General features: G+C 41.7%; 1 protein-coding gene across 3 annotated transcripts in view; it reads right to left on the bottom strand.

Annotated features, from left to right (window-relative positions):
* The window catches only part of fam184ab (family with sequence similarity 184 member Ab), a 157,979-nt gene that overhangs the window by 24,313 nt on the left and 106,381 nt on the right, over positions 1-27,285 (bottom strand). For all 3 annotated transcript variants that reach the window (XM_061900908.1, XM_061900909.1, XM_061900910.1), the window contains 3 exons: positions 23,026-23,179; positions 18,405-18,532; positions 1,195-1,379 (listed from right to left, as the gene is read on the bottom strand). In XM_061900908.1, the coding sequence (XP_061756892.1) occupies positions 1,195-1,379; positions 18,405-18,532; positions 23,026-23,179 (467 nt within the window). The remainder of the gene's footprint in view (positions 1-1,194; positions 1,380-18,404; positions 18,533-23,025; positions 23,180-27,285) is intronic.

Here is a 27,285-nt window from a genome sequence, read left to right as displayed (position 1 = left end):
TGTCATTAACACTCACGAGTATAAAACTACTTTTTTAAAGTAATAATTTATTTCAAGTACCTAGGAGTCTTGTTCACGAGTGAGAGAAGAGTGGATCGTGAGATCGACAGGCGGATCGGTGCGGCGTCTTCAGTAATGCGGACGTTGCACCGATCCGTTGTGGTGAAGAGGGAGCTGAGCCGGAGAGCAAAGTTCTAAATTTACCGGTTAATCTATGTTCCCATCCTCACCTATGGTCATGAGCTTTGGGTCATGACCGAAGGATAAGATCACGGGTACAAGCGGCCGAAATGAGTTTCCTCCGCCGTGTGGCGGGGCTCTCCCTTAGAGATAGGGTGAGAAGCTCTGCCATCCGAGAGGAGCTCAATGTAAAGCCGCGACTCCTCCACATCGAGAGGAGCCAAATGAGGTGGTTCGGGCATCTGGTCAGGATGTCACCCGAACGCCTCCCTAGGGAGGTGTTTAGGGCACGTCCAATCGGTAGGAGGCCACAGGGAAGACCCAGGACACGTTGGGATCCCCCGGGAAGAGCTAGACGAAGTGGCTGGGGAAAGGGAAGTCTGGGTTTCCCTGCTTAGGCTGTTGCCCCCGCGACCCGACCGCAGATAAGCAGAAGAAGATGGATGGATGGATGGATAATTTCTTACTTCAAGCATGAAAAACAAAATCATGATGCCTAGCGCATATCATTATGTCAAGATAATGGCACTAGCATTTACTTAATTTAAGTATATTTTTCAACATATTGAGCAAAAAGGTCTCTTTTTTTTCTACCAAGAAAAGTGCAGTTGCTATTAGTGAGAATATACTTATTTTAAGGTATTTTTGGGTTCATTGATGTTTGCTAATTTTACCTGTTTTGGAAAGTCTTGACAAGCCGAATTTTCTTGTTCTATGGGCAGATAATTTTGCTTAGTTCAAATAAAATACCCCTAATTTTTGAAAAATGTTTCTTGTTTTTTAACACTGACTTTTTGCAGTGTATCTATCTATCTATCCATCTATCTATCCATCTACCTATATATCTCTCTATATATAAATGGTAAATGGGTTATACTTGCATAGCACTTTTTTACCTCCAAGGTACTCAAAGCGCTTTGACACTATTTCCACATTCACCCAATTGTAAACAAGTAACAGTGTGGTAACATACTGCAGGATAAAGGCTATTGGCCTCCCCCACCACTTTGTCACCTGATCTGTTGGTTGGCCTCGCTGCGTATCTTCAGCACCTCCTTGCCCTTGAGCTCCAGCTCCTTGGTCAGGCTACTGATGTTCTCGTTGAGCGTGTGGATTTGATGGTCCAGCTGAGCGATGTGATTCTTCCTGCGCGTCACTTCCTCCTGGAGCTCGGCGATGCGGCCAAGCAGCTCGCGCTCCTGCAAAGAAGCCGGAAGTCAGTGGGTCAGACATACTCACACAGATGTTAGCCAAAGTTGTCCTGTTAGTATAAACAACCTCACAAGCTGCATTAAAACACAAAAACAGCGTCTTGCGGTAAGGCCTTTTTTTTTTAAACCAATCAGTCTAATAAGAATAGTTGTTTAGATTTATATCGCGCCTTTCTATATATTAGATACTCAAAGCGCTCACAGAGAAGTGGGAACCCATCATTCATTCACACCTGGTGGTGGTAAGCTACATCTGTAGCCACAGCTGCCCTGGGGTAGACTGACAGAAGCGCGGCTGCCAGTTTGCGCCTACGGCCCCTCCTAACACCACCTATCATTCATTCACCAGTGTGAGCGGCACCGGGGGCAAGGGTGAAGTCTCTTGCCCAAGGACACAATGGCAGCGATTTGGATGTCAATAAGTGAGAAGCAAACCTGCAACCCTCAGGTTTCTGGCACGGCCGCTCTACCCATTACGCCATGCCGCCCCAAGTCTAAAGCAGTGGTTCTCAAACTTTTTTCACCAACTACCACCTAAGAAACCACTTGGCTCCCCAAGTATGACCATGATGACCAACATTAAAATACAGTAGCGTAGTACGCCTAACTATTCATTAAAAACAAGGCAGAGGTTTTATTTAAAAAACATTTTTATCATTTTTTGCCACTGTAACATTAGACAAAGTAACATATACACACGTATATATATATATATATATATATATATATATATATATATATATATATATACTGTATATTGAATTCCAAGATGGCGGCGCTCGGACGGGCTGCAACATCGCGGAGCTCTTGCTAAAGATGGAACATTTGGCAGAAATACCGGACAATTCTGCAAACTTCATGGCTGGCTCACATCGTGGTCACTCCGTGATCACGTACGACCGCCAGACACTTCTGGATGTGGACATATCTGGCCTTTTTGGACTGATAGACGCGGGCTTGCTAGACGTGCTAACTAGCATGGGAATACTTCGGCGGCTACATCCAGCGGCCTGTGAAGCAGGGGAGTATAGTAGCATCGGGGGCCGTCTACGGAGCAGACGCCAGCGGTGTGATCGGAAACGCGGATGCCGAGCGGGGCTAAAAACAAAGCAGAAGGCTAATCCCCACAGAACACCACTTCCCTCCATCCTGAAGCCGGATTTAAATGGAAGATGCGAGACTACTGGTCTGGGTAAGGAGTCAGTTAAATTAGAACAAGTTTTTTCTGCTTTGATTGTTTCAGAGTTGGACATGTGTTCTACTGAAGTGGCAAACTATGATGCGTGCAGTTTATCAAAGCAACAAACAAACAATCGGAACATGCGTTCTACTGAGTTGGCAAACTATGATGCGTGCAGTTTATCAAAGCAACAATCAAACAATCGGAAAATTCCCGTCGTATCAATTCCTAGATATGGTCGTAATTATACTAAATGCACTGGGCATAATAAACACAACATTATTAATATTGCTACTACGGATAATTTGATCAAAAATTCCCTAAAACAGCCCACTACCTATAATATAGTTTTTTTAAACACAAGATCATTGTCTCCCAAAACGTTGTTAGTTAATGATATCATCAGAGACAACAATTTTAACGTCATCGGTCTCAGCGAAACCTGGCTTAAACCAAACAACTTTTTTGCGCTAAATGAGGCATGTCCTCCTAACTTTACACATGCGCATATTGCCCGTCCTCTTAAAAGGGGTGGGGGGGTCGCACTAATATACAACGAAAACTTTAACCTTAGTCCTAACATAAATAATAAATATAAATCGTTTGAGGTGCTTACTATGAGGTCTGTCACACCGCTGCCTCTACACCTGGCTGTTATCTACCGCCCCCCAGGGCCCTATTCGGACTTTATCAATGAATTCTCAGAGTTCGTTGCTGATCTAGTGACACACGGCGATAATATAATCATAATGGGGGACTTTAATATCCATATGAATACCCCATCGGACCCACCGTGCGTAGCGCTCCAGACTATAATTGATAGCTGTGGTCTCACACAAATAATAAATGAACCCACGCATCGCAACGGTAATACGATAGACCTAGTGCTTGTCAGGGGTATCACCGTTTCCAAAGTTACGATACTCCCGTATACTAAAGTATTGTCCGATCATTACCTTATAAAATTCGAGGTTCAGACGCATGTTCGTCAAACTAATAATAATAACTGCTATAGCAGCCGCAACATTAATACGGCCACAACGACAATTCTTGCTGACCTACTGCCCTCGGTAATGGCACCATTCCCAAAATATGTGGGCTCTATTGATAACCTCACTAACAACTTTAATGACGCCCTGCGCGAAACCATTGATAACATAGCACCGCTAACGTTAAAAAAGGCTCCAAAAAAGCGTACCCCGTGGTTTACAGAAGAAACTAGAGCTCAGAAATTATTATGTAGAACCTGGAACGCAAATGGCGCACGACTAAACTTGAGGTGCACCATCAAGCATGGAGTGATGGTTTAATAACTTATAAATGCATGCTTACCTTAGCTAAAGCTAAATATTACTCAAATCTCATCCACCGTAATAAAAACGATCCTAAATTTTTGTTTAGTACGGTAGCATCGCTAACCCAACAAGGGACCCCTTCCAGTAGCTCCACCCACTCAGCTGATGACTTTATGCAATTCTTTAGTAAGAAAATTGAAGTCATTAGAAAGGAGATTAAAGACAATGCGTCCCAGCTAGAACTGGGTTCTATTAACACTGATACGATTGTATATACGGTGGATAATGCCCTCCAAAATAGTTTCTCTCGTTTTGAGGAAATAATATTAGAGGAATTGTTACAATGTGTAAATGGAATAAAACAAACAACATGTTTACTTGACCCTTTTCCTGGGAAACTGATCAACGAGCTCTTTGTATTATTAGGTCCATCAGTGCTAAATATTATAAACTTATCACTCGGGCACTGTTCCCCTACCATTCAAAAAAGCGGTTATTCATCCTCTTCTTAAAAGACCTAACCTCGATCCTGACCTCATGGTAAACTACCGACCGGTGTCTCACCTTCCCTTTATTTCAAAAATCCTCGAAAAAATTGTTGCGGAGCAGTTAAATGAACACTTAGCGTTTAACAATCTATGTGAAACCTTTCAATCCGGTTTCAGGGCAAATCACTCCAAGGAGACAGCCCTCGCAAAAATGACAAATGATCTATTGCTAACGATGGTTTTTGATGCGTCATCTATGTTGCTGCTCCTCGATCTTAGCGCTGCTTTCGATACCGTCGATCATAATATTTTATTAGATCGTATCAAAACACGAATTGGTATGTCAGACTTAGCCCTGTCTTGGTTTAACTCTTATCTTACTGATAGGATGCAGTGTGTCTCCCATAACAATGTGACCTCGGACTACGTTAAGGTAACGTGTGGAGTTCCCCAGGGTTCGGTCCTTGGCCCTGCACTCTTCAGCATCTACATGCTGCCGCTAGGTGACATCATACGCAAATATGGTGTTAGCTTTCACTGTTATGCTGATGACACCCAACTCTACATGCCCCTAAAGCTGACCAACACGCCGGATTGTAGTCAGCTGGAGGCGTGTCTTGATGAAATTAAACAAAGGATGTCCGCTAACTTTTTGCAACTCAAGGCCAAAAAAACGCAAATGCTTATTATCGGTCCTGCTAGACACCGACCTATATTTAATAATACAACTCTAACATTTGACAACCAAACAATTAAACAAGGCGACACGGTAAAGAATCTGGGTATTATCTTCGACCCAACTCTCTCCTTTGAGGCACACATTAAAAGCGTTACTAAAACGGCCTTCTTTCATCTCCGTAATATCGCTAAAATTCGCTCCATTCTGTCCACTAAAGACGCTGAGATCATTATCCATGTTACGTCTCGCCTCGATTACTGTAACGTATTATTTTCGGGTCTCCCCATGTCTAGCATTAAAAGATTACAGTTGGTACAAAATGCGGCTGCTAGACTTTTGACAAGAACAAGAAAGTTTGATCACATTACGCCTGTACTGGCTCGCCTGCACTGGCTTCCTGTGCACTTAAGATGTGACTTTAAGGTTTTACTACTTACGTATAAAATACTTCACGGTCTAGCTCCATCCTATCTTGCCGCTTGTATTGTACCATATGTCCCGGCAAGAAATCTGCGTTCAAAGGACTCCGGCTTATTAGTGATTCCCAAAGCCCAAAAAAAGTCTGCGGGCTATAGAGCTTTTTCATTTCGGGCTCCAGTACTCTGGAATGCCCTCCCGGTAAAAGTTTGAGATGCCACCACAGTAGAAGCATTTAAGTCTCACCTTAAAACTCATTTGTATACTCTAGCCTTTAAATAGACTCCCTTTTTAGACCAGTTGATCTGCCGTTTCTTTTCTTTTTCTCCTATGTCCCACTCTCCCTTGTGGAGGGGGTCCGGTCCGATCCAGTGGCCATGTACTGCTTGCCTGTGTATCGGCCGGGGACATCTCTGCGCTGCTGATACGCCACCGCTTGGGATGTTTTCCTGTTGGCTCCGCTGTGAACGGGACTCTCGCTGCTGTGTTGGATCCGCTTTAGACTGGACTCTCGCGACTGTGTTGGATCCATTATGGATTGAACTTTCACAGTATCATGTTAGACCCGCTCGACATCCATTGCTTTCCTCCTCTCCAAGGTTCTCATAGTCATCATTGTCACCGACGTCCCACTGGGTGTGAGTTTTCCTTGCCCTTATGTGGGCCTACCGAGGATGTCGTAGTGGTTTGTGCAGCCCTTTGAAACACTAGTGATTTAGGGCTATATAAGTAAACACTGATTGATATATATGTATATATATATATATATATATATATATATATATATATATATATATATATATACATACACACACATGTGTATATATATATCCATCCATCCATTTTCTACCTCTTGTCCCTTTTGGGGTCGCTGGAGCCTATCTCAGCTAAATTCGGGCGAAAGGTGGAGTACACCCTGGACAAGTTGCCACCTCATCGCAGGGCCAACACAGATAGACAGACAACATTCGCACTCACATTCAAACACAAAGGTCAATTTAGTGTTGCCAATCAACCTATCCCTGGGTGCATGTTTTTGGAGGTAGCAGGAAGTTGGAGTACCCGGCGAGAACTAACGCAGTCACGGGGTGGACATGCAAACTCCACACAGAAAGATACCGAGCCTGGGATTGAACTCAGGACCTTCGTATTGTGAGGCAGATGCACTAACCCCTGTTCCGTGGTGCTCCCCTGTGTGTGTGTGTATATATATATGTATATATATATGTATGTATTTATATGTATATATATATGTATATATATATGTATGTATATATGTATGTGTGTATATATATATATATATATATATATATATATATATATATATATATATATATATATATATATATATATATATATATATATATATATATATATATATATAAGGGTTGTGGGGAAAAATCGATTCGGATACTTTGTGCGATTCAGAATCGATTCTCATTTTAAAAAAATCGATTATTTTTATTTTTTTAAGCAACCCAACAAACCACTATACAGCAATACCAGAACAATGCAATCCAATTCCAAAACCAAACCTGACCCAGCAACACTCAGAACTGCAATAAACAGAGCAATTGAGAGGAGACAAACACGACACAGAACAGACCAAAAGTAGTGAAACAAAAATGAATATTATCAACAACAGTATCAATATTAGTTATAAATTCAGCATAGCAGTGATTAAAAATCCCTCATTGACATTATCATTAGACATTTATAAAAATTAAAAAAAAAGAACAATAGTGTCACAGTGGCTCAAACTTGCATCGCATCTCATAAGATTGACAACACAATGTGTCCAATGCTTTCACAAAGATAAAATATGTCATATTTTTGGTTTGTTTAATAGTTAAAAGTAATTTACATTATTGCAATCAGTTGATAAAACATTGTCCTTTACAATTATAAAAGCCTTTTACAAAATTCTACTACTCTGCTTGCATGTCAGCAAACTGGGGTAGATCCTGCTGAAATCCTGTGTATTGAATGAATACAGAATCGTTTTGAATCGGAAAAATATAGTTTTTGAATCGAGAATCGAATCGAATCGAAAAAAATCGATATATTATCCAATCGTGACCCCAAGAATCGATATTGAATGGAATCGTGGAACACCCAAAGATTTTATATATATATATATATATATATATATATGTATACTGTATGTATGTATACATATATATGTATACTGTATATATATATACATATATATATGTATACTGTATCAATCAATCAATCAATGTTTATTTATATAGCCCCAAATCACAAATGTCTCAAAGGACTGCACAAATCATTACGACTACAACATCCTCGGAAGAACCCACAAAAGGGCAAGGAAAACGCACACCCAGTGGGCAGGGAGAATTCACATCCAGTGGGACGCCAGTGACAATGCTGACTATGAGAAACCTTGGAGAGGACCTCAGATGTGGGCAACCCCCCCCCTCTAGGGGACCGAAAGCAATGGATATGTATACTGTATATATATATATATATATATATATATATATATATATATATATATATATATATATATATATATATATATATATATACATACATATGGTTTGTACAAGCTGAGCAATACATCACATTGTTAGTGCCTCTTGTTATTGTTCCAATCAAAAAGCATCAAACGTGCTAATTAAATGTTCGCTTTCCAAGCAGATGTGCCAGTAAGATGAAACATCTGCTAGCTGGAACCACTTTTTTTTTGTATACTCCACATGAACTACTTTCCTCCAGCAAAATACATTACCTCCAAAAATCTCAGTTCAACACACGTGTACGTACACGCGCGTGCACACAAACACACACACACACACACACACACACACACACACACACACACACACACACACACACATACACAAGGGCCTTCTATTCTCTTCTTATTTTTTTTTTACAGTCTTTAAAAATAAAAAAGGTTTTAATTATTAATCAGATGAGGAAATTAGTTTGCTGAGACAAGATTGGCTGAGAATAGAAAATGAAGACGGTCAGATACCACTTCATTAGGTACACAATCGAAAGAAAATCTACACAAACATTTTGATATCCCAATGTACAGCACAACTGCAACGGATCACACTGTAAGCCGTATCCAGTATATTATTATTTATGTTAATATCTATTATTATCAACATCATAATTAGGGCCCGAGCAGCAGACCAAGCACCGCAGTATTGAAATTGCTCTGTTTATTGTTGTTATTATTCCATCCATCCATTTTCTACCGCTTGTCCCTTATTGGGGTTTCAGGGGGGTGCTGGAGCCTATCTCTGCTGCATTCGGCCCGAAGGCGGTGTACACCCTGGACAAGTCGCCACCTCATCACAGGGCCAACACAATTTTTTAAAATATTATTATTTAAAAAAAAAACAGAAAAAAACCCCAGCATCTATCTATAGTTTGACAAAAAATGACTGGTGGTGTGTTGCTTGGGAACAGTTGGTAATGGTTATGTGCAGTAAAATTTTTCATGAAGCCAACTCACCTTAATGTATGTTCCTAAATTTGTGTTGGACGTCTTAGATGAAGAGAGCAGTTAAGATTTTGGTTTACACAGTAAAGAACTAAAAACTAAGGTTTTGGGCATTGTCTTCTCTAAACGCATATATTTTTCTAAATATGGCTGAGGACATATATTATTAAGTAATTCTCTGCGCAAGAGAATTACTCTGCCAATTTCAAATACCGTATTTCCTTGAATTGCCGCCGGGGCGCTAATTAATTTAAAACCTCTTCTCACTCCTGCGCTTACCAAAGGCATGTGGTAAAAGTAAGCATGCGCTAATTATTTTAAAACCTCTTCTCACTCCGGCACTTACAAAAGGTATGCAGTAAAAATTTGAGTGTGATGTAAGCTTGGACCTTAAATCCTACTGAATAGCTCTTAATCTTCTTCCTTTTATGCGATTTCAAACTACCGGTTTTGAAATCAGCCTCCTCCATTTTGAAAATGATGACAGGGGAAGTGTCACGAGTTTGACCAGGCGGTAATACTAAGCATGCGCTAATTATTTTGGGATGCGAGTTTGACCCGCAGTAATTCAATGCAGGCGCATACTTATGCCCTGCGGTAATTCAAGGAAATACGGTGTTTTTTTTTCTTGAGGCGTCAGCTTGAAGCGTACTTCTGTCTCCTACTCCCTCGTCGTCATGTGACATGAGTGCGTGTCTGTTATGATTTTGCTTCCTGGTTTCGATGACCCCCCTTATGTTTCCTCTGATTGGCCAAATTGTAATGTTTCACCCTCACCTTAGCCAATTTTGACCCATCACACGAACGACAACCAATCATCATGGATTTTCTCCGTATGTATGGATGTTCTCATTCATCTAGGTCAGGGGTTGGCAACCTGTGGCTCCAGAGCCGCATGCAGCTCTTTGATCACTCTGATGTGGCTCAGCTGCATAATCGCCGACCCCCCCGGTTGTTTCGGGAGGTTTCCGGATTTTGGTGCCTCTCCCGGAAGTCACCCGGGGCAATCATTCTCCGGATTTTCATCCGGACTCGGTATTGAGGGCGTGCCGTGATGATAATGCTTTGAACGTCCTTAAAACATGTTGTCGCGCCCGCTTTGGCACCATACTATCTGCGTGCCGGCCAGTCGCATGCTAAGCGCAGCTTCTGTTAACATTGATTGATTGATTGATTGATACTTTTATTAGTAGATTGCACAGTACAGTACATATTCCGTACAATTGACCACTAAATGTTAACACCCGAATAAGTTTTTCAACTTGTTTAAGTCGGGGTCCACGTTAATCAATTCATAAGTGACTGCAAGGCATACTTGATCAACAGCCATACAGGTTACACCAGTGACGTGCAGTCAGGGTAGGAAAGAAAAACATGTAAAAAGAAAAAAATATATATATATTGTTATATGTATCCAGTGATTATACTATGAAGTTATTTTCCATTGAACTTCACCAGTTTTAAATTATTTTTTATTCAAAATCGCTTAATATTCACATTTGTCGTTCAAATACTGAGAATTACTTGCGGTGAGTCACAGCCAGTTGAGCCTCTCCGTGGATTGTGAAATGACTCGGCTAACTGCTGGCTGCTGTGCAGTGAGACCGTATTGCTATCCATCCATCCATCCATTTTCTGACCGCTTATTCCCTTTCGGGGTCGCGGGGGGCGCTGGCGCCTATCTCAGCTACAATCAGGCGGAAGGCGGGGTACACCCTGGACAAGTCGCCACCTCATCGCAGGGCCAACACAGATAGACAGACAACATTCACACACTAGGGCCAATTTGGTGTTGCCAATCAACCTATCCCCAGGTGCATGTCTTTGGAAGTGGGAGGAAGCCGGAGTACCCGGAGGGAACCCACGCATTCACGGGGAGAACATGCAAACTCCACACAGAAAGATCCAGAGCCTGGATTTGAACCCAGGACTGCAGGACCTTCGTATTGTGAGGCAGACGCACTAACCCCTCTTCCACCGTATTGCTATATGAATTATATTATACATTTCCATAGTTTAGTTAGCTGAGGTATATAATGTACAGTGTATTTTGTCAACAACTGTATGCGTGTAACGTATTTCTTGTGCTGGGCAAACATAAAACGGCTGCGAAGACCCACTATGTGAGGCCCCTTTTCTCCGGCCTGCTGGTGGTAGAGGGCGCTAGTGATCCCAGAGATCATTCTTGCACTACTTGGCTATGCCTGCAGGGAGACATCTGAAGCCAGTATGCTTTAAAGTTGTCGTTTGCCTGCATATCGTAAAAACAACCGTCCAACATTTTACAACTAATTGTAAACTTATAGGTGCCTACTATTAGGACTGAGTTGCGACGAAAGAGTGTGTCAATGTTGAGATATTAAGCCGAGTTGGTAAGTGAATTTGTTTGCTAATAGTAGCTACTAGTTCGTACCCATGTATTTTCTATGGGTGGTTAGCATCGGGTTTTAATTCCGTTTCCTCCAATGTTTCTGATCCCATTGAATTTATATTTATGTCGAATCTTTCTTTTGGGTACTTAAATATGGTGACTGAGTATTGTGGCGTTTTAAGGCCATCTGCATTTTTTATGCTACAGTAAAGACAATGAATGAACACGGCAGCTGGAGCGCGGTTACACCTGTCATAGTGACAACACTGTGTTACACCTGTCATAGTGACAACACTGTGTTACACCTGTCATAGTGACAACACTGTGTTACACCTGTCATAGTGACAACACTGTGTACTGTCGTGTTTGTTATTTTCTACATACATATGATTGTTTAATATTGTTAATGTTAGCAGTATTATCACTAATAATTATAATAATAAGTGTAATTCATTTATACTATACTATACTAGCTAAAGTACCTGCTACATTAAGTTAAAGTACCAATGATTGTCACACACACACTAGGTGTGGTGAAATTTGTCCTCTGCATTTGACCCATCCCCTTGTTCACCCCCTGGGAGGTGAGGGGAGCAGTGAGCAGCAGCAGCCGGGAATCATTTTTGGTGATTTACCCACAATTCCAACCCTTGAGTGCCAAGCATGGAAGAATGTTGGTATGAGCTTTTAAACATAACCCGTTAACTGATGCCAATCAAATGGTGAATAAGATACTCTATAGCAGGGGCGCTCACACTTTTTCTGCATGTAAGCTACTTTTCAATTGACCAAGTCCTCATTCCTATTTATAATTTATATTTATTTATTTATGAAAGAGACATTTTTGTTAACAAGTTAATGGTGTTTAATGATAATACAAGCATGTTTAACACACATAGATTCCTTTCTTTCATGAAGACAAGAATATAAGTTGGTGTATTTGATTCTGATGACTTGCATTGATTGGAATTAGACAGTGGTGCTGATAACGTCCGCATTTTCAAATGGAGGAAAAAAAAAGTCCTCCTTTCCGTCCAATACCACATGAAAGTGGTTGGATTCGGCATCTCATTTGTCCAACTTGCATACTCGTTTTTAAACACTTTGTTATGAGAGTAGCATATGTGTGTGGCCCTTTAATGTCTGGCAGCAGGTGAGTGACGTCAGTGAGTGTGCGGGTGGGCAAGCAGGTGAGAAAGCGGTCGCTGAGGGCGGGGAGAAATACATTGGCATCAAACACCGTAGCTTGCTAGCTTGTGCACGCTAGCTTTCTGAGACTCTTATTTTGTTAGCACAGGCAGGATGAAACAGGTTTTTTATGGTGAAGACAGGAACTGTGCAGTCGGTCTTTAGAGTTTTGACAGTAGGTACGGAGTCTCTAGAAATAAAATGTGTTTCTCTGCGTCCGCCCTGTTAGTGATTTTTTTCTTAAATATGAGCTTGCAGCAGCCAGCGTCATCTCACAAGATCCTCGGGTGCCGAGAATGTCAAACAACTGACGAAAGTGAAGTCTTGGTATGATTGATGGTTGCTCATTTTTATGTATATTTTTTTAATGCCTGGCTTGAGATCGACTGACACACCCTCCGAGATCGACCAGTCGATCGCGATCGACGTAATGCCCACCCCTGCTCTATAGGGTTCATATGTTTATAAATGTGACTGTGAAGATGTCAGTGCCTCACCAGCCATGAACCTCACCGCATGTCACTGGGTTACACTAAGGGTTGTGATATAAAAAACTTTAAGACTCTTACTAAGATACACCACACTGTGAACCCACACCAAACAAGAATGACAAACACATTTCAGGAGAACATCCGCACTGTAACACAACATAAACACAACAGAACTAATACCCAGAATCCCATGTATTCTTAACTCTTCCGGGCTACATTATACACCCCCGCTAGAACCAACCCCCCCGCCCCCCCAACCCCGCCCACATCAACCGACGCACGAAGTGGGGTGGGGGTTGGTGCTAGCGGTGGTGTATAATGTAGTCCATTTTCTTTCTTTGTAACTTGTAGCTTTGCTGTAAGCTACCTAGGTACATGGGTCTAAAAATACCTAAGCTACAATTTTCTTTTATTTATTTATTAATTTTTTTCCAAGATGGCGCTGCTGTAGTGGCTGCTGTTGGCAGGAGCTCTGTGCTCTTGTGTCATCCTTTTGTGTTTCCCTCTTGTTTTCATGTGTTATTATATTTTTTTGCCTTTTGGTCCGGGACCCTTTGGGACTGTGTGACAAGGGGTGGCACTTTCGTGACCTCTGCGGTGCTTTTTTGTGGACTTCTGGATCTGCCTCCCGGGAGCCTTTTGGCCATGGAGACCAGCTGCTGGGTCTCTGCCACACCGGAGTCGGTTTGGAGGGACTGGAGGAGATGCGGATGAGGGGACAGGGCTGCGGAGCTGGCACTGAGCGCTGGGACAGAGAGGCTTCGCGGTGTCTTGGCTGGGTGAGCAGGTGTCGGACACCTCAGTCTCCTTGGACGTATCATCGCTCATCCATGCGAACTGGACACTGGCCGAGAGTGGAGTCGGCTGTCTTGGTTGCTTTGTTGGGTCTGCTCCTGTCTCTGGCCATCCTCCCTCCACCCCAGCGGACGATGGCGTGGAACACCGCAGAGGCCACCACAGTGGATATGTTTCTTTTACTTTTTATTCATAGCTGTATGTAGAAGTGTCTGGTTGTATCTGCTGCTTTAATGTCTTTAATGTCCTATGTGTTCTTTGATGTTTGATGTTTCCCTCTTTCACACATGTAAGAGGGATGTGTACTATGGCTATGAGTTGTTTTTTTCCCTTGGCCTCAGTCTGCACCCCCTCTCCAGGGCCCAGGTTAGAACCGATTTTTTTAATTTTATTCCTCTATTTTTTTCTCCCCCCCCTTGTTAACCTGTATCTCATCTTTTTTTGTAAGGGGCGCTGGAAGCCGGCAGACCCGTCAGCGATCCTGTTCTGTCTCCCTTTAATGTTTGTCTGATCTTGAATGGGATTGTGCTGAAAATTGTAATTTTCCTGAAGGAACTCTCCTGACGGAATAAATAAAGTACTATCTAATCTAATCTAATCTAATCTAATAATCACTACTCTTTCAACAAATAGTTAAACAACTGCCATCTACTGGGAAATGCAGTTAAGCTACGTAGCTTTGTTACATGTAGCTTGTTACCACCCATCACTGCTTGCCACCATCTTTTAAGTATGCTAACTGTTCCTATGTTAATATGCTAAAGTTACTATGCTAATGTACAATGCTAGCTTTTTAGCTATTTTTTTTTTTTTAGACCTAAAAATCAAGGCTTTTGATACTCGACTATGACACCGTTTTAAAGGTATGCTAACGTATCTGGTGTTAGCACAATACCAATGCCAGGCTAATGTTTTATGCAAGCATTTTAAACAAATGTTTTGTTTAAGCCTAAAAATCATGGATTTTGATACTTGGCACTATCTTAAAAGTATGCTAACTTTTCTGGTGGTGTCATGCTAATGCTAATGTTAACATGCTAATGTTTTATGCTATTCATCCATGCATTTTCAAACGCTTGTCCCTTTTGGGATCGTGGGGGGTGCTGGAGCCTATCCTAGCTGCATTCAGGCGGTAGTCGGGTACACCCTGGACAAGTCGCCACCTCATCCCAGCATTTTATGCCAGTTTTTTAACAAATATACAGTTGAAACAAAAAATTATAGCTATTCATTAAAGGTGTATGTTATCTGCCAGATCATAACCCAGATGTGATTAATATTCACTCATATATTCATATATAAGGAGAGCTATGGCCCCCAATGGAGTGAATACAATCATTATGGCCTCTGATTTTTTAATACAAAAATACTTCTGACCACTAAGTTACTGCTAAAACATTAACTTTTATTTACAGAACATGATGAAAAGTCCATTGTTCGAGTGTGAGTGGCTGCAAGGCGCCAACTACTGGTGAGTATAAGGACAGGCAAGGGGAACAGACAGACAACTAGTACACGGCAGGAGTGTCGCAAAAGTCTCATGTAAAAACGCAGCCAATAAAGGGTTCTTGCTTTTCACACGTCTAAATACACACACACACACACACACACACACACACACATTTCAGTGAGGGATAGCTGTGTGTGTCTTTGAAATAGTGTTTGTGTCCATTTTGTGTTGCACTATTAAAAAAAAAAGCTGCGATGAGGTGGCGTCTTGTCCAGGGTGTACGCCGCCTTCCGCCCGAATGCAGCTGAGATAGGCTACAGCGACCCCCCGTGACCCAAAAAGGGACAAGCGGTAGAAAATGGATGGATGGACTATTAAAAAAAGCAGAATATTTAATAAACGAACATTTGCATAAAGCAAACAAATTGTCCAGTCCATCCATCCCATCCATTTTCTACCACTTATTCCCTTGGGGGTCGCGGGGGGCGCTGGTGCCTATCTCAGCTACAATTAGGCGGAAATTGTCCAGTCCCATGTCGCTAATTTAAAATATATAAAAAAATAATACAACTAATTAAAATGAATTGAAAAGGGTAAATCAAAAATTGCAACATGGCCTGATGAAAGGGAAAACAAGTTGAACTGTAGTTATTATCTGTAAAGCTAACAAGGAGGCAGTTTTTTACTTTAAATATAACTTGTCAGTATATTTGGTTTTAGCCCAAAGTACCAGTGACGTGGAAATTCAAGTTGCCCCTATATTGAAGCTATTATCTTATATAACTGATGTATGACACAGAAAGACTTCCAAAAGTTGCGAGTAAATAGATATGATCAAAATAGTATAAATCTCACTCAGTTTCCCTAGCCATTTTGAGGGATAATAAACTCGCCAGACACGTCATCACATGACGTAAAGGTAGGGACCACAGATCCCTTCATCACCAACAACAATGCAAATCATGCAGACTTTGTGAGAACCAACCACGATTACTTGGGGAAAATTATGATCCAGAAACCTATATTGTTGATCCTGAATATAAGAAGGATGCGCTACAAGTTTTAGAAGCTTCGCTAAACAAATCCAGCTTCAGCGAAAAACTATAGCATCATGTAGCAATAATACTAAGTGCTAAACAAGAAATACAAACTACAAACATGATTCAATGATAGTTTACTTTGCAATGTCTGCTCTCACTTCGATGACGACTGATAGGATGCCCATATCTTCCCGTTTAGATGAAGAATTAATCATGATGCACACGAAGGGTTAACAAAGAAACGACTCCCAGCAGACACTGTCTTTGGTTGTGTGTGTTTGTGTCCATCTCCGGGTTTACATTGAATGTCACAGATGACCAATTTCTGGATTAATGTCTAAATCCTCCTATGACCCAGATGAGAGGCATGATTTATAATCTAGAATAATTTTGACAAGCTGAGGCGCTCGGCTCACAATATAAAGCAGCAGAGGACTTCTTAACTGTGTGCTATCAAAACTGAAAAATAGTTTGTCTGCTTTATCGCTTATAATAACAACATCACTAATATTTGGTTAATATTCAGGTCACGAAATGTATATGCAGTATAATTGGCGGGTTTTGGATGGTTATTTAGAGGATTTATGTGGGCGGAATAGAGAGCCCCCATCGACTACATTGTTAGCGGACTTTTTATGTATTTATTTATGTTCAACTTAGAAAGCTTTAAAACAATATGTTAATGTCTTATATGAGATAGTGAATGATAGACAGCACATCTCTCTCAATTTTTTGATTTTGCGTATTTCCACTATGACTGATCTGATACAGTGGTCAGAGTGCAGAAGCGTTACTGCAGTGACGTCTATCTATGGAAAAAAGAAGTTCAGCGCAGAATATTTAAAATGGCTGACTGATTTTGTAGCATTTTGTAATGTTTAGACAGTATTTTTACACACTTTGCTGATTGTAAATTGGATATGGTCTAATGCAGTGGTCCCCAACCACCGGGCCGTGGCCCAGTACCAGGCCGTGGCCCGATTGGTACCGGGCCGCAGTAGAATTTTTTATTCATTTTTATTTTAAAAAAAATAAAAAAATAAAAAATTATAATTTTTATTGAATCAACATAAAAAACAAAATTTACACTTACAATTAGTGCACCAACCACAAAAACCTCCCTTTTTCATGAGAAAAACGTCCCTTTTTCATGACAAAGAAAAAAAAAAAAAAGGATTCCCCCACCCCCGCCCACACCCGACCTCCTGGGCCGCGGGACAAATTATTAAGCGTTGACCGGTCCGCGGATACAAAAAGGTTGGGGATCACTGGTTTAATGGATACCAAGAAACACAATTAAGCAAATAAAGTCAACTTGTTTTGCCATTCTACTGGTACTTTAAGAGAGCAAAAGCAAGATTAGTTGTTAAACATAGATGTTTATCCGTTCTCGGTGTTAATTTGTGGAATTCTGTTGGTAAAGAAATAAAAATGAGTGACTCAGTATTTAATTTCAAAAAGAACATGTCACAATGTATTTTAAAAAGCTATGTGAACTAGAAATTTATGTTTGTTTGGTTAAATGTTGTATTTAGAAGGTATGTATGTTTATCTATTTACAAAAAAGTGCATGTGTGTAAGTACATATTCTTGTATTATTTGTTAAAGGGCAACTTAAATGTAAATGCTGAATGACTATATTTCTTTTTGTATTACAAAATTATTAGAAAAGGTAACTTAAATGAATGTAAAAAAATTTATGTTGGGCATATAAGCTTTTTTGCTTCTGTCTGTTTCAGTCATGTTATTAATTTTTGAATCGTGATCCATGTTTGAATATGTTTTTGTTAGACTGAAAATAAACTGAAACTGAAGAGTGCAGGTGTACCTAATGAATCGGTCATTCAGTGAGTCAATAATAAGGACACACAAGCGCAGTAATGACATAAAAAAATGAAGCATGTTATCTAAAAGTTGTGTGTACTCATTAAATACATGCTGTGAGGCCTCGGGCTGAGCGCCCAGAGGCTAATTTAACACATTTACACAAACAACATTGTGTCCAATTAGCACATTTAGCACACTTTTTTTCAACGACAAACACCCCAACAACGCATTATGGAAGCAAAATCATGCAAGTAACCAACAACTAGCATTGAAAGTAAACACAACATGTGCTTTGTGATGCGATGTACCTGAAGGCGGGTCTTCTCCGCCGTCTTGTCCAGCTCAACCTTGGCAGCTGCCACTTCCTGCTGATGGTTTTGTCTTAGGTGCTCGATTGCCGACGCGTGGATGTGATTGAGCTCTGACCTCAAGGATGCTGAGCGATGGCAAAAACAAAACACCTCATGCCTGTTAGTGTGCACGTAGACACGTGCTGACACACACAGACACACAGTGAGGAAGTGAAAATTGCAAAGCCACTCCATTTTATTAGTGTCTTTGCAAGAAGCTGGCCATTAGAAACCTTTTATGAGAAAATAAATAGAAGTCTTCTTTACTTTGCACATAGAACGAAGTTCTCTTGGGAGGCTGACAGTTGTCACGACAACGAGCTTCCTTTATAGCCTCTTACACATACACACACTATTAGCTTTACACTTGGATTTAATGTAGCTGAGCAAAGAGAAGGATAATGCAGAAAACACGCGCGCACACACACACACACACACACACACACACACACACACACACACGCACACACACACACACACACACACACACACACACACACACACACATTCTTGTATGTTACCTTCTTCAGACCGGAAAAAAATGCCCACCTCTTTAGGACCACTATTTCTAGATAGAAAAGATTTGTATTTACAACATTAATAACATATACATAATATGTATATACTATATATTTTATACTATACAAAGAAGAGTACGCTTTTAGTTATTTTATTTTTTTTTGTTTGTAATTGTTTTTTAGTCTTCATTATTTACTTCAAGTTATTACAGTATGTCTCTGTATACATATTTATTTTATTTTTTAAATTCATTTTCGCCAAAGGGGGCATATTTCAATTTCTTACACACACTTGTTTTTTACCAATGTTGGCCAGAGGGGGAGCCCTTCACATTTTTACACACACTTGTTATTTCATATTTTGACCAGAGGGGGAGCACTTTTAAAACCGACACACAGTCAAATTGAAATGTTCCTCCTTTTTGGGACCGCCCTGATTTTTATATATTTTACCACAAGGGGTGCAAAAGAGATCTCTATTTTTTGTTTTTAGTAATGTGCTTAAGGTTGATGACAAACGAAACCACAGATGGCCCCTGTGCCGCACTTTGGGCAACCCATCTGTAAAAGTTAACTGTTAATCTGGCAGGTTTTTTCGGGGATAAGTAGGGAAGTCCTTCTTCAGCTGCCGTCTTGTTTTTTCATATATTGCTGCCTTTGCACCTGTCAATGTTTACTTTTGTATGCATATTAAATCAACAAAAAATCCTGACTTTGGAGCAATGTTCACGGACTCTAGTATTTGGCTCTCTATTAGATGCAAAGGTTTTCCGAATTGGGATCAGGACTTTGGTCCTAACTTGTTCACCGGTCCTCATATGGAAGGTTCTTTTCCTTGTTGAGGTCTCAAGAAGGGTAGAAATACAAGAACACACATACACAAACACACACACACATGCATACAGAGAGAAAGTAGAGAGCGGGATAATTAAGGAGCATCGGGGATGTGGCTAAGTTCAAAAGTGATGGATAGAAGCCATGTTCCGGTGTCGAGACCATGAGCGTGAAGGTTAATGGAGGACCATTAATCAGTGCTGCCGCCACCTGCTGGGGACACTTGGCACTGATGAGTCTCTCTGAGTCCTCACTTCACCTCCATCCATCCATTTTCCCACCGCTTGTCCCTCTCGCCCCATTAACCTTAAATGGAATTCTCCAGGATAGGGGTGTCCAAATGTACTCAACCTGTGCTGTAGAACACTTGCGTAAAACTCAAGGCCCGCGGGCCATATCTGGCCCGCCCCAATCATCTAATGTGGCCCTGCGAAAGGCTATAAAAAATGTATTTTTTCTTTCCATTTTTTGCCAGAAAACGTAATGCATGTAATTGCACACTGTAAGTTTTGCACTTTATTATTATTATCTGATCGTGCAACAGGATTTTCGAAATGTTTTTGTTCTATTTTTAGTTGTTAAAAATAAATACTTACATATCTGCTTGTCACCTTGACTTACAATTTTTAAATTATTGTAAAACATACAATAACCAAAAACAGCTGTCTATGCAAATTGTGTAACGGGGCTATCATACATTATATTTATCTAGATTTACTGTGACAAGCGGCCCCCTTATAGTGATTAAGCCATCAATGTTTATTTATTTGTATGTCATCCTTTTTGTAAGGGGTGCTGGAAGCCGGCAGACCCGGCAGCGATCAAGTTCTGTCTCCTTGTAATGTTTGTCTGATCTTGAATGGGATTATGCTGAAAATTTTAATCTTCCTGAAGGAACTCTCCTGAATGAATAAATAAAGTACCATTTTATCTAATCTAATCTGATTAAAACCTGCTCTAGAAGGTTCTATGTCATTATTAGAAACCACTTGATTGTAGAAATAAAACATATCCTCAGCTAACTGCCCAGATATGTTAAAAATTATATTTTGTTTTACATTATTTAAAATGTTTTATTTGGGAAGTTATTGCATTAACTTCATCACTGTGAACTGGATGTTGTCATTATGATTATGTATTTACAAACCCCGTTTCCATATGAGTTGGGAAATTGTGTTAAATGTAAATATAAACGGAATACAATGATTTGAAAATCCTTTTCAACCCATTTTCATTTGAATAGACTGCAAAGACAAGATTTTTGATGTTCAAACTCATAAACTTTATTTTTTTTGGGCAAAAAATAATTACCTTAGAATTTCATGGCTGCAACGCGTGACAAAGTAGTGGGGAAAGGGCATGTTCACCACTGTGTTACATCACCTTTTCTTTAAACAACACTCAATAAACATTTGGGAACTGAGGAAACTAATTGTTGAAGCTTTGAAAGTGGAATTCTTTCCCATTTTTGTTTTATGTAGAGCTTCAGTCGTTCAACAGTCCGGGGTCTCCGCTGTCGTATTTTACGCTTCATAATGCATCACACAGTTTCGATGGGATCAGGTCTGGACTGCAGGCGGGCCAAGAAAGTACACGCACTCTTTTTATACGAAGCCACGCTGTTGTAACACGTGGCTTGGCATTGTCTTGCTGAAATAAGCAGGGGCGTCCATGATAACGTTGCTTGAATGGCAACATAAGCTGTTTCAAAACCTGTATGTACCTATTAGCAATAATGGTGCCTTCACAGATGTGTAGGTTAGTCATGGCTTGGGCGCTAATACAACCCCATACCATCACAGATACTGGCTTTTGAACTTTGCGCCCAGATCAATCCGGATGGTTCTTTTCCTGTTTGTTCCAGAGGACACAACATCCACAGTTTCCAAAAACAATTTGAAATGTGGACTCGTCAGACCACAGAACACTTTTCCACTTTGCATCAGTCCATCTTAGATGATCTCGGGCCCAGAGAAGCCGGCGGTTGTTGATAAATGTTTTTTGCTTTGCATAGTAGAGCTTTACTTGCACTTACAGATGTAGCAACAAACTGTATTTAGTGACAGTGGTTTTCTGAAGTGTTCTTTAGCCCATGTGGTGATTTCCTTTCGAGATTGATGTCGGTTTTTGATACAGTGCCGTCTGAGGGATCAAAGGTCACGGTCATTCAATGTTGGTTTTCGGCCATGCCGCTTACGTGGAGTGATTTCTCCAGATTCTCTGAAACTTTTGATGAGATTATGGACCATAGATGTTGAAATCCCTAAATTTCTTGCAATTGCACTTTGAGAAACGTTGTTCTTCAACTGTTTGACTAATTGCTCACGCAGTTGTGGACCAAGGGGTGTACCTCGCCCCATCCTTTCTTGTGAAAGACTGAACATTTTTTGGGAAGCTGTTTTTATACCCAATCATGGCACCCACCTGTTCCCATTTAGCCTGCACACCTGTGGGATGTTCCAAATAAGTGTTTGATGAGCATTCCTCAACTTTATCAGCATTTATTGCAAATTTTCCCAACTTCATTGTCACGTGTTGCTGGCATCAAATTAAAAAGTTAATGATTATTTGCAAAAAAAAAAGGTTATCAGTTTGAACATCAATTATGTTGTCTTTGTAGCATATTCAACTGAATATGGGTTGAAAATGATTTGCAAATCATTGTATTCCGTTTATATTTACATCTAACACAATTTCCCAACTCATTGGGAAACAGGGTTTGTACGAACAATCTTTATTAGTCGGTAGTTTCATTATTTACATTAGTACATGTTTTCTTCATGTACACACATTTATTATGTCTTCCTTTTATACTATATATTTACAGTATGCAATCATTTTAGTAGGTACTTCAAAATATAATACTACATTAAATTAAAATAATTTGGTTATTTTACGACTTGTCCCCGCCTACCGCCCGAATGCAGCTGAGATAGGTGCTAGCAACTCCCCGCGAGACCGCAAAACGGACAAGCGGTAGAAAATGGATGGATGGATGGATGGGTTATTTTAGCTTTGTTTTTTTAACTACATACAATTTATAAACAACAAATAAATACAGCTACATGATTAAATATTACAGATAATATTGGTGTATGCAGTAGAAGTGACAGAAATGTTTCATCCGTGTCCCCCACTTGCATGAATGTGGGTGAGGCTTCATTTTGTTACAAGAGTGTGACACACGTGCACGAACACACTCACACACATGCACAAAGACAGCGTACCCAGCATGGCCTTGCCCTCGTCCTCCAGCTCGAAGCGAAGCGTTTGCAGCTCTTGTTCGGACTGCTGCTTGAGCGTCTCCACACTCTGACGGTGAGCCTCTCTCAGGGACTGGAGCTCAGCGTGGTGATGATGACGGAGGCGCTCCTCCAGGTCCTGACGAGGAATGCAAAGCACAGGGAGAAGCCAGGTCAAAAGAACAAGCAAGAAGAGAGGGTGGAAACAAATGAAACATTTGAAACAGAGACCGAATGGAACAACATGCAAAGTTACACCTATTATTATAATAATTATTATGTATCACTCTTTCAGTAAATGACTGAAATTAACAGCACCCTGCATTCACTTTATTTGCTGTGAGATGTGTTGCACTTAAAAATCACACAATAAAACCTGAAGTGTTCCACCCGACACACAAAAGGAAACTCTTTGTGGCATTTGTGATTCCTCCCAGAAAAGCAATTTGCACTTCACATTCTTGACCTGCATTTTCATTAACAGCGTTCTAATCTTGCCTGCTGCAGTCAGCTCTTATTTAAGAGGATGTTAAAAACCATATGAAAAGGCGAGGATGTTTGGTTGGGTTTGATGATGCGAGGACTTTATTGGATTAGGATACAAGAAGGAGCGTGAACACAAAGATGGACGTTTTTCACATATTATTTGTTGTTATTGCAAATTTTTTTCCACTTGCCAAGATTTAACATTTTGTTTCTAGAAATGTTCCTAGCTTTAAAAGCTATTGACTATTCTTAATTTTAGGATGAATAATTATATGTTTGAATTCTTGTTTAAACATGTAAAAACTTTGAAAATAACTATTTAAATAATGTATTTTGGTTTCCCCCGTATATAAAATCTTGTTTAAAGATTCTGCAACATCTTTGGGTTGCTTAATTTAAGAATTGCAAGTTTAAAGGCCTACAGAAAACCCACTACTACCCACCACGCAGTCTGATAGTTTATATATCAATGATGAAATATTAACATTGCAACACATGGCAATACGGCCTTTTTAGTTTCCTAAATTGAAAATTTTAAATTTCCCGGGAGTTTCGTCTTGAAAACATCGTGTAATGATGACGTGTAAGCAAGACGTCACAGGTTTTTAGGAAGTATGAGCGCTACGCACACACAGAGCTAAATGTCATCTGCTTTAACGGCATAATTACACAGTATTTTGGAGAACTCGGTTGCTGAATCTTTTGCAATGTGTTCAATTAATATTGGAGAAGGCAAAGTAGCAAGTTGGAGTTGGGAAGATTTAGCCTTTAGCCACACAAACACACGGTGATTCCTTGTTAAAAATTCACGGAGTTGAAATTTTACTATGGATCACAGCGGACATGTATCCTGACCACTTGTCAACCAGCAGGTTTCGGTGTTGTGCTTAAAAAGTTGCCACTTACTGGATATCAGCTGAGCTTGCGCCTCCCGTACAGCTTCCATCGATTTCTCCGAGATACTGCGCGTCAACACCCGGCCGTGGACGTACACTTCCGACTATCAGGTACTGTTAAACTCACTAAAACACTAGCAACACAATAGACGCTCACGTTGGCAACGACAGTGAAACCTGGAGAGGCGTGATTGGGAAGAATAGCCGCCCGGATCTGAACCCGAGTGGTGTTTTGTTATTGGACTTTTGTGCTCGTCACAGTTTGTCCATAACAAACACCATGTTCAAACATAAGGTGTCCATATGTGCACTTGGCACCAGGACACCCTAGGCCGCAGTTCCATGATCGACTTTGTAGTTGTGTCATCGGATTTGCGGCCTTATGTTTTGGACACTCGGGTGAAGAGAGGGGCGGAGCTTTCTAACGATCACCACCTGGTGGTGAGTTGGCTGCGATGGTGGGGGAGGATGCCGGACAGACCTGGGAGGCCCAAACGCATTGTGAGGGTCTGCTGGGAACGTCTGACAGAGTCTCCTGTCAGAGAAAGTTTCAATTCCCACCTCCGGAAGAACTTTGAACATGTCACGAGGGAGGTGCTGGACATTGAGTCCGAGTGGACCATGTTCCGCACCTCTATTGTTGAGGTGGCTGATCGGAGCTGTGGCCGCAAGGTAGTTGGTGCCTGTCGGGGCGGCAATCCTAAAACCCCTTGGTGGACACCAGCGGTGAGGGATGCCGTCAAGCTGAAGAAGGAGTCCTATCGGGTCCTTTTGGCTCATATGACTCCGGAGGCAGTGGACAGGTACCGACAGGCTAAGCGGTGTGCAGCTTCAGCGGTCGCGGAGGCAAAAACTCGGACATGGGAGGAGTTCGGGGAAGCCATGGAAAACGACTTCCGGACGGCTTCGAAGCGATTCTGGACCACCGTCCGCCGCATCAGGAAGGGGAAGCAGTGCACTATCAACACCGTGTATGTGCGGATGGTGTTCTGCTGACGTCAACTGCGGATGTTGTGGATAGGTGGAAGGAATACTTTGAAGACCTCCTCAATCCCACCAACACGTCTTCCTAAGAGGAAGCAGTGCCTGGGGAATCTGTGGTGGACTCTCCTATTTCTGGAGCTGAGGTCGCTGAGGTAGTTAAAAAGCTCCTCGGTGGCAAGGCTCCAGGGGTGGATGAGATCCGCCCGGAGTTCCTTAAGGCTCTGGATGCTGTGGGGCTGTCCTGGTTGACAAGACTCTGCAGCATCACGTGGACATCGGGGGCGGTACCTCTGGATTGGCAGACCGGGGTGGTGGTTCCTCTCTTTAAGAAGGGGGACCGGAGGGTGTGTTCCAACTATCGTGGGATCACACTCCTCAGCCTTCCCGGTAAGGTTTATTCAGGTGTACTGGAGAGGAAGCTACGCCGGATAGTCAAACCTCAGATTCAGGAGGAACAGTGTGGTTTTCGTCCTGGTCGTGGAACTGTGGACCAGCTCTATACTCTCGGCCAGTCTACATGTGCTTTGTGGACTTGGAGAAGGCCTTCAATCGTGTCCCTCGGGAAGTTCTGTGGGGAGTGCTCAGAGAGTATGGGGTATCGGACTGTCTTATTGTGGCGGTCCGCTCTCTGTACGATCAGTGTCAGAGCTTGGTCCGCATTGCCGGCAGTACGTCGGACACTTTTCCAGTGAGGGTTGGACTCCGCCAAGGCTGTCCTTAGTCACCGATTCTGTTCATATCTTTTATGGACAGAATTTCTAGGCGCAGTCAAGGCATTGAGGGGTTCCGGTTTGGTAAACGCAGGATTAAGTCTCTGCTTTTTGCAGATGACGTGGTCCTGATGGCTTCATCTGACCGGGATCTTCAGCTCTCACTGGATCGGTTCGCAGCCGAGTGTGAAGCGACCGGAATGTGAATAAGCACCTCCAAGTCCGAGTCCATGGTTCTCGCCCGGAAAAGGGTGGAATGCCATCTCCGGGTTGGTGAGGAGACCCTGCCCCAAGTGGAGGAGTTCAAGTACCTAGGAGTCTTGTACACGAGTGGGGGAAGAGAGGATCGTGAGATCGACAGGCGGATCGGTGAGGCGTCTTCAGTAATGCGGACACTGTATCGATCCGTTGTGGTGAAGGAGCTGAGCCAGAAGGCAAATCTCTCAATTTACCGGTCGATCTACATTCCCATCCTCACCTATGGTCATGAGCTTTGGGTCATGACCGAAAGGATAAGATCATGGGTACAAGCGGCCGAAATGAGTTTCCTCCGCCGTGTGGCGGGGCTCTCCCTTAGAGATAGGGTGACAAGCTCTGCCATCCGGGAGGAACTCAAAGTAAAGCCGCTGCTCCTTCACATCGAGAGGAGCCAAATGAGGTGGTTCGGGCATCTGGTCAGGATGTCACCCGGACGCCTCCCTAGGGAGGTGTTTAGGGCACGTCCAACCGGAAGAAGGCCACGGGGAAGACCCAGGACACGTTGGGAAGACTATGTCTCCCGGCTGGCCTGGGAACGCCTCGGGATCCCCCGGGAAGAGCTAGACGAAGTGGCTGGGGAGAGGGGAGTCTGGGTTTCCCTGCTTAGGCTGTTGCCCCCGCGACCCGACTTCGGATAAGTGGAAGAAGATGGATGGATGGAACACAATAGAAAGATAAGGGATTTCCCAGAATTATCCTAGTGAATGTCTCTAAAAACATATGAATCCGTCTCAATGCAACACGATTACAATCGCGTTTCTTTTTTTTTTTTTCTCTAGTCCGTCGCTATCAATATCCTCAAACATGAATATTTCATCCTCGCTCAAATTAATGGGTAAATTGTCGTTTTTTCGGCCCGAACAGCACTTTTTGTTGGAGGCCCCCATTAAAAACAATGTGAATATGTGAGG

The sequence above is a fragment of the Nerophis ophidion genome, linkage group LG05, assembly GCF_033978795.1.
Source record: "Nerophis ophidion isolate RoL-2023_Sa linkage group LG05, RoL_Noph_v1.0, whole genome shotgun sequence".
NCBI lineage: Eukaryota > Metazoa > Chordata > Actinopteri > Syngnathiformes > Syngnathidae > Nerophis > Nerophis ophidion.
This window is presented reverse-complemented; position numbering and strand designations above follow the sequence as displayed.